The sequence below is a fragment of the Orbicella faveolata genome, unplaced genomic scaffold (assembly GCF_042242905.1).
Source record: "Orbicella faveolata isolate gen_17 unplaced genomic scaffold, um_ofav_v1 contig_13, whole genome shotgun sequence".
NCBI classification, from domain to species: domain Eukaryota; kingdom Metazoa; phylum Cnidaria; class Anthozoa; order Scleractinia; family Merulinidae; genus Orbicella; species Orbicella faveolata.
In genome coordinates, this window is record NW_028301540.1 from 1,820,001 (window position 1) to 1,835,345 (window position 15,345).

The 15,345-nt window shown below is 38.4% G+C and overlaps 1 protein-coding gene and 1 long non-coding RNA gene across 2 annotated transcripts in view; both read right to left on the reverse strand.

Moving 5' to 3' along the window:
• Positions 1 to 6,612, reverse strand: part of LOC149114591 (uncharacterized) — a 31,270-nt gene extending 24,658 nt beyond the window's left edge. The window contains exons 1-3 of the mRNA XM_089284009.1: positions 6,414 to 6,612; positions 5,708 to 5,731; positions 495 to 863 (exon numbers count right to left, since the gene is read on the reverse strand). Coding sequence (XP_089140135.1) covers positions 495 to 863; positions 5,708 to 5,731; positions 6,414 to 6,468 — 448 coding nt within the window. The 5' untranslated portion in view covers positions 6,469 to 6,612. The remainder of the gene's footprint in view (positions 1 to 494; positions 864 to 5,707; positions 5,732 to 6,413) is intronic.
• Positions 6,613 to 12,625: 6,013 nt separating this feature from the next.
• On the reverse strand, positions 12,626 to 14,091 carry LOC110054656 (uncharacterized). The gene is made up of 3 exons (XR_016205835.1): positions 14,035 to 14,091; positions 12,766 to 12,844; positions 12,626 to 12,678 (listed from the first exon to the last, which is right to left on the reverse strand). It is a non-coding gene; the product is annotated as an uncharacterized LOC110054656 (long non-coding RNA).
• Positions 14,092 to 15,345: the final 1,254 nt, after the last annotated feature.

Consider the following 15,345-nt stretch of genomic DNA (forward strand, 5'->3'; position numbering starts at 1 on the left):
AGGAGAAACTTAATTCTAAAGATTTAATGAACGAAAGGTTATCTGTTGTAGTTATAAGAGATAGTAGTTAGGTATATATGCCGCAGTCAGTAATCATTGTTTCCGTTAAAAGACAAAGAACAAATAGCAGGCTACAATCATGGACAAATTGTGTTGGAAAATGCCAAAAACATGAAATCATAATCGTAATGCCTACAGAATAAGTGTCAACACACCCATTCCCCCTTCCAATGTTGGAAAATGGTAAAATGCAAACTTGTGTCAGATGAAAGTGTTTTGTCAACATTGCACAGGGGTGGGGAGGGGCAAAATGTGTATAGAATGATTTTTTTCCAACTCTTGTGACCAAGGTTGTAGGTCCTGTTATTCCTTTCAGAATAACATGAACGTGGTTGTAAAGACCATAAAATGCAGTATAGATGCCATGATTAGACATTGCATGCAAAAGTGACACAACTAAAAGAGAAAACAAGATATCGGAATGCTGCCGTTACCTTGATATAGTGGTGTCTTTAATTGAGAAGGCCTACCAACCAGCACTGCAGCTGCCGACTGCGTAAATCCACCAAGACATGTTGTATTGAGTCGCGTCTCCCCGCAAGTCATGTTGATATCAGTTTGTATATCAATGCTCCCATTCAGACTGGTTATACTAAGAGCATACTCCCCGACTACTTTGACTATTGAGCCGCTCTTGAACACGAGGTCACCAGTGAATGTTATGACGGCAACTGGAAAAGTGTAACCTGAGGAGCTTCTGTTTTCATGTGAGGCGTTGTAATTGCACGTCGATGAACAATTAATGGACGGAGCAGTTGTGTTGATCTCAAGAACTTCATTACTTTTGAGTGTAAGACCACCATCTGAAATGAAATGACAAATTTGAACTGGAAGTAAAAGCAAAAAGAACAACAGTTTTAAGCTTTTAACGCTGTAGTGACAATATCATGGCTAAAAATGAAAAATTGGTTTTCATTGGTAGAAGGTAAGGAAGTCGTCTCGTGAACCTCAAGCTAAAATTTGATTTGGAGACTTGATTTCCGTTGAATGGTGTTTATACCTAATGGCACCTTTTTGGTACACTCTATACACCCTATACACTTTATTTATTTATTTATTTTTTTACACTCTATGCACTAATATTTAATTCAAATTATATTTTACCAAAAAAGAGCATGCCCGCAACTAGCAAAGGCTAATCTAGGCGGGCCATGCCTTAATAGCCGAATTACAAAAATATACGAAACCAGAAATCAACTAATAAAATAGAAGGGAAAAAAATACAGTATGAAATAACAACAAGAAAAATCGTTTCATTGACCTAATCTAAAATATTAAAGGTACAGCTGCTGTTTATGTTAGTTGGAAGAGGACAGATCAGGAGAAGTATTACTAGGACTTTACATTTTGTATAACGTGAGATAAATCTATAGAAGAGTCTTGTAAACGTAAGATTTCTTAATGCTTTTGGCATTTCACTCCACACTATTAATCCTATTCGAGAGAAAGAATTTGCTTGAACGGATAGTCTAGAAGGTTTGGTATAGAAGTTATTAGAGGTAGAAGAGCGTGTATTGTAAGAATGAACATTAGATATATCTTGAAGCGGATCTTGAATATTAGACGGAGCTGTTCAGTTTCGAACGTCAAACATCAAATTAGCCAAAGGTTCATAATAACAGAGTTTTAGCGGTAAGACATGAGCGTCAACAAATAGAGGAATTGCATGCTCATTATGATCAGACAAAAAGATAAGGCGAAGAGCTCGTTTCTGCAACTTTAGAAGCTCGTCAAGGTACGATTTACAAGCCTGACCCCATACTGTCAGACCGTATGTTAAATAAGGAGCTATAAGAGCTTGGTATGTATTTAAGGGGGTATGCGTTGGCAGAAAGTGTCGAAAGTTTACGCTTCGGCGACAAAGCAGGCGGGTTTCGTTTAGCCATTTTTCCTATTTTAAATACCCTTAGCAAGAGTAAACTTTATCCGTCTCCAAATTGGCTATAAATCCTGCCATATGTGTCAGTTCAGTGACGTGAAATCGCAGGATATCAAGTCAGGAGACATGGCTTTTCATTGGCTTATTTCCAATTTGGTTACGGTAACAGATTAAAATCGCTCAAACACTAATGGTTAACAACGTCTGAAATAAGCTAATTAATTGTACTAGTAAAGGGAAAACACTTTGAAAAGTATGTTTTCTTTAGAGGTTCTGACATCATGACTGTTTCGTTTAGACACATAGGGTAAATGATATACGATCATTGCACTGATTCCTCCGAATATTTTTCTTTTTTGTGTGCACTTTCCGGCTCTTTCCTGGTGGAGGATGTCATTGCAAAAATACTGATATCTCCGATCATGTCCAAGTTACTCTAAGACGCAATAACTCACCTAACTGACCAGAAAGGGGATGATGATAAATGGATTGTTAGGCTGCTCAGAAATAACTTGCACAAATATATCAGAAATCGAGAAAATGCTGTTAGAAAATGTTCCAGCAAAGATGACAGTACACATCCTGTTGAGCATGTGGTCCTTTTTTCTGGTCAGTGAAGCCTTAACTACTACTGAGGCATTGTTTTCTGGTCCAAAACCGCTTAAAGATTTGAATGTGACAAAGAGAAAGGTCAGGGTTGAAGCCTAGTAAGGGGTCTCAGTGAAGCGTACTGAGGCCATCAGGTGCGCTTCATAAATACTAAGAAATGCCCACCGCAATCATAGGCTCTGGTAACCCTGGCAATGTGGCAATGTTGCTGCAGCTGAGTGGAAATGGTGGAAGGCGAGATTCCGGCGCCTTAATAACCGGAACCCACGGCTAAGGGAAGGCACTCTGACAGAAAATACACCGCCCTCCAGGTTATTGGGGGTTTAGCGTTGGGCTAACAACCCCTCCCAGTGAAAATACCACTGTTACAGAAACACAGATGAAGCACCAAACATGCATCAGCTGTCTTGTGGGAGGGAGTTCACCCTGTCAGCGCATGACGTCGCGTAGGCAAAGCCAGCAACATCGGATACCTACATGATCGATTCTCCTTTCTTCAAAACAGCACATAGTAATCGCAGCTTGCAATGTAAGAACGATGTACGAACAGGGAAAGGCATCCATAGTTGCGATGGAGATGAAGAAGCATAACATCAGCCTTCTTGGGATTGCAGAGACAAGATGGATTCGAACGGGCCAATTCCGTCTCTCCACAGGAGAGCTGATATTATACTCTGGTCATACCCATAATGGGGCACCACACACTGAAGGGGTAGGATTCATGCTATCTAGGCAGGCGGAGAAGGCTCTCATTGGTTGGCAGCCAGTAAGCTCTAGGACAGCCACTTTTAGAACGAAACAAAAAAAGATCCTCGCTCGATTGATCATGTGTTATGCACTTACAAATGAGGCTAGTAATGAGGTAATGGACCAGGTTTATGAAAAACTCAAAAGCGTGTTGGGCAGCGAAAGACCACAGAAAGAACTGACCATCTTACTGGGCGATATGAACGCCAAGATTGGAAGCTGTAACACCGGCTATGACAAAGTCACGGGTACACATGGACTAGGGGACATGAACAATAATGGGGAAAAGTTCGCAGATTCAATTGTGTGCCGAGCATGAACTGGTGATAGGAGGGTCCGTTTTCCCGCACAAAAGAATACATAAAGCCAATTGGGTCTCACCCAACTACACTGCTGAAAACCAGATAGACCACCTCTACATATCAAGAAAGTTTACGAGAACACTGCTGGATGTGAGGGTGATGAGGGGAGCAGATGCTAGTTCGGATCATCACCTCCTGGTGGGTAAACTACAACTTAAGCTGAAACAATCAGGTAGATACGTGGCACGTAGAGTGAAATACGACATCAACTCACTGAAAGATCCCTTTATTGCCCAGCAATTTTCTTTTCCGACCAGGAATAAATACCAAGCCCTCCAAGATATGCAGGACCCAGGAGATCCAATAGACAAAAGTTGGGATAGCCTGAAGAAGGTATGGATAGAAGCAAGCGAGGAAATACTTGGGCGAAAGAAACAACATAGCAAAGCTTGGATATCAAAAGACACCATCTCAAAGGTAATCCTGAAAAGATTAAAGAAAGAGAACCTCAACAGGGTACGCACAAGACTGCAAAAGGAGAGGGCCCATGCCGAGTACACTGAAGCAAACAAGGATGTTAAAAAAGTGTGAGGAAGGACAAAAAAAAGTTCATTGATGACTTAGCAAAAGGAGCAGAAGCTGCAGCTAGGCAACACAACATGAAGATACTTTATGATACAACTAAGTAACTCTCAAGGAAGTTTAAGGCAACAAACCAAATTAGGGATTTAAATGGCCGTCTACTAATAACAACAGAGGAGCAACACAAAGATGGGTAGAGCACTTTCAACAGCTCCTCAATAGGCCTCCCCCAATAGAACCTCCAATACTGCTACCAGCTAACCAGGAACTCGATATAAGCTGTGAAACCCCAACCAGGGCTGAAGTTGAAAAAGCGATCAAATCCCTAAAGAACAACAAATCAGCAGGTCCTGACAACATCCCTGCGGAGGTATTTAGAGCCGACATCAGTACCTCAGTGAACATGCTACATGGCCTTCTGATAAAGATCTGGGATCAGGATTGATACCATCAGAATGGAGAGAGAGAGTCCTGGTTAAGCTAGCTAAGAAAGGCAACCTTAGTTTGTGCAAGAGCTATAGGGGAATAATGCTCCTGTCAACCACTGGAAAGATCTTGAATCGTATAATCCTGGAACGAATGAGGGAAGCCGCGGATGGGATGAACAGCAGATCAAATAACTACCCTGCGCATAATCGTGGAGCAGTCGCTTGAATGGAGGACGGCACTCTATAAATTTCATTGACTACGAGAAAGCCTTCAATAACCTGGACAGAAATGTCCTGTGGGACCTGATGGTCAACTACGGAATCCCTAGCAAGATCATATCACTTGTTATGAACACGTATGAGGGGACAAACTGCCGTATTCTTCATGAGGGAGACTTAACTGAAAGCTTTAGTGTTAAATCAGGCGTAAGACTGGGCTGCCTGGAAATTGGAAACTGTGGTCAAACGAATTCGTATTGAGTCTGCGTGAAACAACCAAGAAACACTTAAAAGCTTATAGAATCCAACTTACAAATTAAGCCGCAAAGGGAGATATCGTACTTCTGAAAGAAAGTTCGTCACAAGATACATGGAACAAGTTAGGAATTATTGGAAAGCTCACTCTAGTAAAGATGGCGAAGTACTAAGAGCCAGTGTTCGAAAAGCATCAGGAAAGTTGCGGAACCGAGCACTGAACTTTCTGTACCTTTTAGAATGCTTGGTCTGAACTAAGCGAAAAAACAAGATATACCCAAGGAAACTGTTGCGGATACTGTCAACAAGCAACAGGATGAGCCAAACAAGCAGAAAAGTGGACAAGAGCTTGCTTCCTTGGGGTGTTCATAGAGGTTATACTCACTCCACGAAATGCGTGACAGGTCTCCCCGGAAGTCTTGCAAATACGTGTGCGTCAAGACGATGTACAACCACCTTGGTTGTATTGTTGTTGAACCGTTTTGGTATGAAAAGCGGAAAACCGAGTTCAACGCACATGGCCACGAACTTTGATGATTTTGTCCTTATCCCTTGTTTGAGGTTTTTGTTAAAAAAAAAAATTAAGATTTTTTCCTGTGGTAATAGAGGCCGAGATATTTACTTACTATTTATGGCTGATCCGGTAGGCGCTGAAAGTAATCATAAAGTTTGGATTAAATTCAAACTAAAACAAAGTTGAACAATTCCGAGGAAATTGTTAAAACCTTCAGATCTTGATCTACTTAGATATCGTTCTATATATAATGTCTAATCTATTACATGACAACTTGATAGAAAACTTGTGACCGAGATACGACAAAATTTGAAGGTGATCATGATATGAATGAAGACAGGCTTAAAAATTGTTTTCAGTGTTTTGTCCGGGTGACTATACCGTTTAGTCAATTAATAAAACTGGGTTAAGAGACGAGAACCCACTGCAAGGGTAACTTTCAAGGGAATCTACGACCTTTGCTGGTAGCAGCCAATTATGTTATAAAAGATCAAAAACGATTTTTTAACTACTGTAACTAATCATGAGTATTAATTGAGTCAGTTTTTCATGAGGGCTTGGATATAAACAATTCTATGATACTGTATTGTCCATTGTGTTTGACAGAATTCTGCTTCATCGCAGATCTGAATGATTGTCATGAGAATGTGGCGGTTAATATCATGGCAAGACAAACATTAAAATACAGGAGCTCTAATTTGTCATAGGCCATGAATTTGTCACGGTAACCGGCAGTTTTAAACAAGACGATCACGGCCACAGGGAGCACAAAACCACCAAACACAACCGCACAAAGATTAAATGAGCGAATGGCTTACTTGTCTGTACTGTGCCAAAAAGAACAATGGCCTGGAGAATTATCGTCGAAATCATCTTTTATGCCTGCGACAAAAAATAATAATAATTCTTCAGCGTTTTATGAATACATAATATACAGAAATGTGCAAATTAAAGCTACAAGCGTGAAATTCAGCCCGGCAGTTTCCTAGTCCGAGGGTAAAAATTAGCGGACTTCAAATGTTTCAATGAATTTGAAACTCAGTGAACTGCATTGAATAAAGCATCAATTGTTCTTTTTGAGGGCCAAGTTTAAAAAAAGATTCATTTAGCTTCCGGGTTGATTCCCGACCAATTTAATTTTAGATGGAAAGAAAGAAAAAACAACAACAACAAAAAACTCCAAACCAGTTAATATTCAAGCCAATGTTTCTGAAAATTTTCACTGAAGGTAATCGTATGTTATAAGATTTATGAGACCAAAATACTATATAGTCAAGTCTTGTGGAGACAGTGTCAATACCGTTTCAAATTTTTATGTCACTTCGATATTTTCACTTTTGCCTTGAAAATAGTGTTCGAAACATGTAAACCGCGGACAACTGTAATTTTAATAGTTTTTTTTTTGTCAGTTGTATTCTGTCACCTTGAAACTTCACCCGCAATTTTTTGCCAAAAGACTCCCATATGGGCTTTTAAAATTGTTTCATCGTTAAGACAACTACGTCAGGACTAAGATGCCGACGTCGTATTTTCAAAATTATCCCTTATTAAATGTTAGAGATTCATGGCTGCGCTACTCATAGGTGCGTGACAAAAAAGGAAATTCATATCGTGACAATGACCGTGACAGTAATCAACAACCAAACAGATTAATGTAACTAAGCTTGAGCGACAAGTCGATCACGTGAACATAGAATACATTTACAATAAGGAATGATCTGTAATTCAGAGTAGAAAACCAACGTGTTCGGTGACGGTTGAGATTTTTTGTGAGCTTTGTGACGAATAACAGATTTGAGACGAGACTAGTGTTGGGTGAACTGGTGATTTCCAACATTAAAAACAGGCCTAATAAGATATTTGGTCTTAATGGGGTATGGCATCATAACGTTGCAATGATAACTCAGATCATGGTAAAACGTACATCACCTAAAACTTTTATCTCCAGCGCACCTGGCAGTACCGTTCGATTATCTGTTTCAGAGTTTATTATGGTCATGTCATATAGATCCAAAGTTTGGACACTTGGGGAACAATGAGAGAGCATTGCCTTTGAAAACAGTAATGGCTGAAATATCAACCTGAATCGTAAAATAAAGCAAGATTATTTTTGATAAAAAAAATACAATTCTATAATTGACTTATCACTCCTCTTAGAGGGCGACTGCGAATTGTGACTTCCTCTTTGGTGTACACTACAAAACGAAGGATCAGCTGAGTCACTCAAGGAACTGAAGAAACGTCATATGTTTTACAGCTTGTGTCAGAACCTGTCTCGTCTCTCCATTTTACTGTATTGTTATGCAAATATCACAAGTAGATTAGTCGGGAAAGTTTTCGCTGTAAGTCAAACTGTAAACTGTGAAGGGTTAGCCCAAACAAGGAATTTTCGCAGACGCAACTTTCAAAATGCTAGGTGTTTTAATGCGCATTCTTATTTAACCTAGCTTTGAAATGATGTTCTTTAAATTAAAGAATTATTTTAGAAAGAATAAACTAAAACAGTTAAACGACTCTGATGTTTGAAATTTATGGAAGGGACTCACGAGACGATAGAGAAATCGACCTGCCGTGAAGAACCAACACCAATAATGGACTCAACCTCATCCCAGTGTTGGGGTTGAATGTATGCTCCAAAGAATGGCGCGTGAGAAAATCGTCGTCCTCCACGATATTAGCGAGTAAGTGGAAATAATCTACCAGCTCAAAACCCAAGAACAGTGAACCCGCTCCGCCAATTTACATCTTGGCGAGAAATGTGCCCGATCTTCACGAACGAGACCTGTTCAATCAAGTGGAAAAGACAATGCCATACGACATGCGAAAATGTCGGAAACTTAAACCGGAATTTTTTGTCGAATGTCTCGCGCTCCACTCAACCAGGAGATTTTTTTCGCTCGCCTTAAACAAGAACAATCCTCGTTAATTGAGAAAGCCTTTCGATGGGGTTCTTCTTGTCTCCACAACACATAGACGAAGACAATGAAAACGTACCAGAGTTTGATAACATCTACTATGCATAAAAGACAATTTGATTAAATCATCGAAATAAAGTTGTTTCTCGTTTATTCCCGATATCTATCTAAAGAAGAACTAGTTCATGCTTTTGGCTTGTGTCTGTCGAGTCATATTGTACTTGGAAAGTTTGGAGAGCACTCCAGGAGTTGAGAGTTTCTCTCGGCTGAAACTCGAGCACTCTTTTATGCTTTTCTCAGGCTCTCCAAATCCATAACTCGAAAGAGCTGTACCACGCGTTTAAGTCTCTTGGGACCCGTTTCTCGAAGGTCCCGAAACGTTTTCACACCCGCAAAGTCGTAGCAAAATGTCAAACCTTATGATTACAGAGCTGTTTTATTCACATATTCTTAATATGAACAGAGGTTGTCTTCATACAAGGAGTTTCAGGCGTTTCCACCTCTCGGTTTTTAGATACAGATTATCTAAAAATAGCTTTGCGGGCCCGAAAAGTTTCCGTGGTGTTCGAGAAACGGGGCCCTGGGCTCTTTGACACAGCTCCAATACGTGAATTTTTTTTAATCGCTTAAAAGTTAGCACCGAAGATTCACACACATTTTCCTAACACGTAAAAGCTGGAATTTAAAAATTTTGGTACACCGTCCGCTTACATGTTCGAGGTGAACGCACAGGCACGGCCAGCCTTTTGATGGGAAGAATCCGGGCTGGTAACAAACCGTATTTTCTCGATTAAACGTTGGGTATCGAACCCTTTAGGAATTTATATTCGAAGTATATAAATTTTAACTATAATCATAGTGTATTGAGCTTTCAAAATAATGAAAGAAAGCTCTACTAAATTTCATTCTGGATTAAACTATAGAAGTCAAATAAACACCTGAGCCATGAAGTCAAGTTTGAAATAAACACCGGGGGCGTTTGAATCGGATAAACAACAGGAAAACTTAAAGACGACATAACAAGGCGGATTAAAACTCTTCTTAATTAGTTTTCAATTTCTTAATTTATGATGAAGGGAGAACTTCTAACTATTATTCACGAATGTCTGTTATGAAATCTATTAGCTTATTATTTAAAGGACGCTCTCTGACGGAACGAAATTAACCTAAGATATAAAAAAATTAATATATATAATTAATACATAAAACATTGTGTAAGGTGCATGTCCTTTTAACGGGAATGGGAAACTTACACGAGATGAAATAAGAAGGGCGCCATATATAACTTCAACATCTTTTTCAATACATTTATGAACTAGGTGTGAGTTAATATTTTTGCCATACGTTCTCAGACAATTTATAATAAGAACGCAAAAAGGATCTGAATATTTTACACATACCACGGGACGACGACTACGCCAGAGGAATTTGAAAACGCACTAATCACCGGTCATTTTGGATTTGCGTTTGAGGAAAACTTGGTCAAGAAAATCTCATGATTATCGTGACGTCATCGTTTTCGAGAAGCTCCGTTTTTAAAATGTTCTCCGTCGACGCGAAAACGGAACGCCGGCGTTTTCAAATTAACCCGTTTTGCTGAGCTCTTATCTTTGGTCGCTCTTAAAACTGTATATGAAAATTTTAATGCCATTAAATGGAACGGATAACCCGTTTCCTTCATTGTCTTTATCTGCAGAACGATCGATCGAGAGCCGAGTGTGACAAAATTTTCGAACCTCTCGATATGGCGGAGAACCTCGGCGCTAAAATCAAAGTATTTCTGAAAACAAACAAAAAAAAATTAGACAAGCTTAACGTCACGGAGCTTCAACTCTACGAGGTTCATGGAAAGTAGCTAGCATGAAGAAACAGCAAGCAGTAGATTAGACTCAGAGGTCCAAGTTTTAAAGACCAGAACCAAAATATTGGAAAGGAATGTGGGGGAACTCAAAGCAAGCTCAAGACGAAAACTTCCTGAAACGTTCTTCGGCGTACCAGAAAATACTAGAAAAGATATGGAGGAAGGACCACACAGCGAATCACATCAGAGCAAACTGAAGAAGTCGTTTACCACGCAATTCCTGGATGAGCATATAAAAAGTCATCGTCCCGGCGAAAAAATTGAATTTCAGAGAATAAACCGCTTTGGAAGGCCAAATCCGCTAAAATCTCGCCCAATAATAGCAAGATTTCTCTAGTAATCTGATAGAGATCGATCCCGTAATAGATCATGCACATAAAAACCTGAAACGTCATCAAGACTTTCATGTCTTCGAGGACATCCTGTAGGACCTATAACAGCTACACAAAAAACAAGTGGAGCAGCCAAACAGAAAAAAAGCTGGGAAGTGAAGCCATATGTAGTATTTTAGCAAAGCAAACCCGGGCTATTTGTCGGCGGCAAATGTATTGCCCCAGAACAGCCCTTGCAGTAATTCTGACTGCATGGATCTGTATATCCTTTTGCAAACTATAGAATTTCTGTTTTTTGGTTACTGTTTTAAAAGTATTTGCCGTAAAGTCCCATGTCCCAAATAACCAACCGAATTTTTTCGTCGAACGTTAGCGGGCTTCACTGAAACAGAAGATTTTCCACTCGTCTTAAACAAGAAAAATTCCCCGTTTATTGGAAAATTATGAACGATAGCGATTACCTTTCGTTGGCGATCTTTCTATCCCAACAACGTATTCACAAAGACGCGCTTGAACTACACATAAAAGAGAATTTGACTGTATCATCGAATTAACGTTGTTTCTCGTTTATTCCAAATATCTATCAAAAGAAGAACTAGTTCATGCTTTTCGCTTTGCGTCTGTCGACTTATGATACCCTTGAAAAGTTTGGAGAGCACTCCAGAAGCTAGAGTTGCCCGAGCAACTCCTCAAGACCTCCAAATCCATAATACGAGAGACAACTTCTTGTAACATGTAAGGCTGTATAGTCTTGAACGCGAGGTAACTGTGCTCTTCAAGTCGGCGCCCACACGCAAAGTTTTGGTCATTCGGTATCAAAAAAGATGCACGCACATTTTCATACGTTAAAGGACCTAAAGCAGGAATTTTAAGAATTTTGGCAGACCATCCGCGTACATATTTAAGGTGAACCTCAGAATTAACTTGCAAAATGCCTTAATGTATATCAAACCCTCGGCAAGCGAATAATTATTTCAAGAAAGGTTTCAGATCGTTCAAAAGGAAAAAACGTATTTCATTTCCACGCCAGTATCCTCGAGCTCGTATTCTACTGCTCTTCTTGTATTCTATTGAGTAAGGTCCTAAGGAAAACTCTTTTAAAAAATTCAAAAGACGCCCCGACAGGGCCAGCGCTTTGATGCGAAGAATCCAGGGTGTTGATATAATCGACAAAACAAAGGGAGAATTCAATGCAAGGCATGGTGGATTAAAATTCTGTCCGAGATTTAAGATTATATATTTTTCTTTTCATCTTATTACGAAGTATGGACTTTTCATTGCTATGAATGACCGTCATGAATTCGGAATCTATTAGTTTTTTAAAGAACAATTTCGTACATAACGAAAGAAAATTAGCCAAATCTAAGTAATGAATATAAAAAAAAGAAAACATTTTACACTTTGTATATGTCCTTTTAACGGAGTTGGGAAGTTCACACAAGATGAAATAAAAAACGCCACATAACTCCAACACTTTCCCAATCTTTCCTAATCCAGTTATGAAATGTATGTGGCTTAATCTTTCTGGCCACACGTTTCATACAATATAGTGCTACATATCAAAGAACGAAAAAATATCTGTAATGCTTGCACATAAACCTGACTCAGAGAATACTTGGGACTATTTGAGAGGATATCATCTGTGATTGTTTCGACAGTTTATTAACCAATAGGCTATAGGTGAATTGCTCAAATGTTATTTAAAAGGTGAGCGTTAAAACCGAACTCATGAGTTTGAAAAAACTTTTCCTGATGCCTTATGCAAAGAGGAAAATTCATAATTTTCAAGCGTAATGTCCGAATACTAACGAAACAATGGGAAAACTAACACTGGAAACAAGATGACTTTTTCATCAAAAAAATATTAGAACTATACAATACCTAATGTTAAAAAAGTACTAATTAAGAATAACTTACCAGAAGGCTTTGCCTTCTATGCGCAAACTGTGTCTTCCTCTTGTGGTAAACCGACTACCTGAAATGATGAACAAGATGTTAAAACATCCACGACACATATTTAATGAACGAAAATTGATTATTTGGCAGTTTGGGTCCATTTTACCTGTTTTGTTGTATTTTTTCGCGGAAGCAAACTCTTCGGTCTCAAACTAAAGATTCCTGCTGCACGATAACTTCCCTTTCTGTGAGGATCAAAGAAGACAACACACAGTTTGATTAATTAAAATACGCACGGGCCAACGTGATTAATAATTAATGATATTTTACTTGTTGAACCTAAGAAAGAAGAGAGCCTAACTGTAGATTCCTCTTTAGCAGCATAGTTATTGACTAAAAAAATTTAGTTCTTGGTCGTCTTAAAATTTCTTTGCTTACATATTGTCCAAAGAACTAAACAGAACTTAGTGTTTTACACCTTGTCTCCGCGCCTGTCTCAACTCTGGGTTTTACTGTATTTTTATGAGGCTATTATTTACTCACGACTGCTTAAACTGTCAAACCGTCAAATTAACCCAGCCAAAGAATATTCTAAAATTCTATTGTTATAAACTGTCAAAGATTAGCCCAAACAAGACAATTCTCTCAGACCTAAGTTCTAAAACGTCTAATGTTTTAACATCCATTTTCATTTTCAAACTTATCGCAGTTTTTGAATGTTGCCTCAAAAAATTAGTCTTTGTTAAAGTCTAGGCAATACACGAATGTGTGTCAGCAATGTGTAGAAAGGGCCTGAGAGGTAATAAGGGAACCATTATTTCCCCAAGAACGTAAGACTGTATGCTCCAAACTTTATTCAGTTATACGCGCTGATGCAGAAGAAGATGGAATAAACTTTTGAGAGAAATTGGCTTGAATTAACTGCTCTTCATGAAGTTGAAGATGCGTGGTTATTTACAGCTTTCTTTCGCGAATAAAAGCATTTCATTTATCACTGGCTATCCGGTACGTTTTCTTTGGCATTTCTTTAACACTGATGTTTGCCAGTTCAACGGTCGTATTGAATAACCGTTATCAGACAATAAATAACAAGGACACAGAAAAGGATCCGTATACGTTGCACATACACCTGGCTAATACTTGGGAATGAGGGCTTATTTTCACATTCTATTAAACCATACACTACAGATAATTGGTGAAAGGCTTTTGATGCCTTAAGCGTTAAAATCGAATTTGTTTTGAACAACTCTTAGTGCCTTCTGCAAAGAGGAAAATCCATTATTTTGAAGCATTAAGTCTGAATACTAAGGCAACAATCAATTAATATGAAATAATACCACTGGAAGCATTATATAAAACTCTGAATCGAAAATAATCAAGAGTACTTTTTTCACCAAAAACATATTACAATTATGCAATACATTGAAGGGCTCACCAGAAGGGTTTGTCTTGCTTTTGCAAACTGCGACTTCCTCTCGTGGTAAACACTGAAAAGTAAGCTAGGACTATCAAGAAACTGCTACGTACGTTAGACATAAAAACATCAACCATACATTTCGTATAGCAGAAAATAGAGTATCTGATAATTTAGGGTCATTGTACCTGTTTTGTTGTTGTTTTCTTTTTCTGGGAGCAAACGCTTCAGTCTCAACCTGTGAAGTTCTGCTGCAGGATAAACTCCTTTCTGGTTGGACGAAAGTGGACGAGAGACGGTTTCTTTAATTTGAATACGCACACCTGCGTGATGAATAATTAATGATATCTTCCTTGTTTAAACCTAACAAGCAAAAAAGCCTAACTGTAGATCCACTTTAGCAGAAAAGATATTGTTTGAAGTTATGTAGTTGAAGCCCGGAACTGAAGGAAATTCAGATGTTTTACAGCTTGTACCAGAGCCTGCCTTAATTTTGGGCTTTACTGTATGTTTAGAGACTATTATTTACTCACTACTGTTCTAAACTGACAATCGTCGAATTGATCCACGTAAAACAGTATTCTTACGCGACATTTCAAAAATGCTAATATTATAACTGTCAAGGTTGTTCCAAACAAGCCAATTTTCCTCTGTAGACGTAATTTCTAAGATGTAAAATGTTTTAATATTCATCTTCATTTTCAAACTTTTGGTAATTTTTGAATGTTCTTTCAAACAGTTTAGTTTTTGCTGCTCGTCAAGACACAGTTAATTTAGTCGATGATGGTTACAGAATAAGTCAGCAAGCATATTTGCAATGCGTAACTGAAATGCGTGCAGCGTCAAGGGTTAGGGCAAAACAAGTCAACTTTCTTCTGGGTGTATAATTTCTAAATAAATGTTTTAACAACCATTTTCATTTTCAAATTTATCGTAGTGTTTAAATGTTTTGTTTTCAAACAAGTAGCCTTTTCTCAAGTCAGTTCACAATAAATTCATTATTAGTTACAAAACAAACAAAAATTCGTTGAAAGGACCGTGTGAGAAAACAGGAAGGTTAATTAACCTGTCAAGCACTAGAACAGATATGTCCCAAACTTCATTTATGCTGATGCAAAGGAAGATGGAATATTCTTCCCAGGAAAATTCGAGGTAATGGCCTGAACCAGCTGTACAGCTTTAAAATTGAACATTTTGAAATTATTCCATAAATTAGACTTACAAGAACACGTTTGTAGTGTACACAGATTATTCTTTCCCATTTTTATTGCTTCAAATTATAATTACTTAGTTTTTTTCGAACAAGACATGTTAAAAACTTGAAATTATATA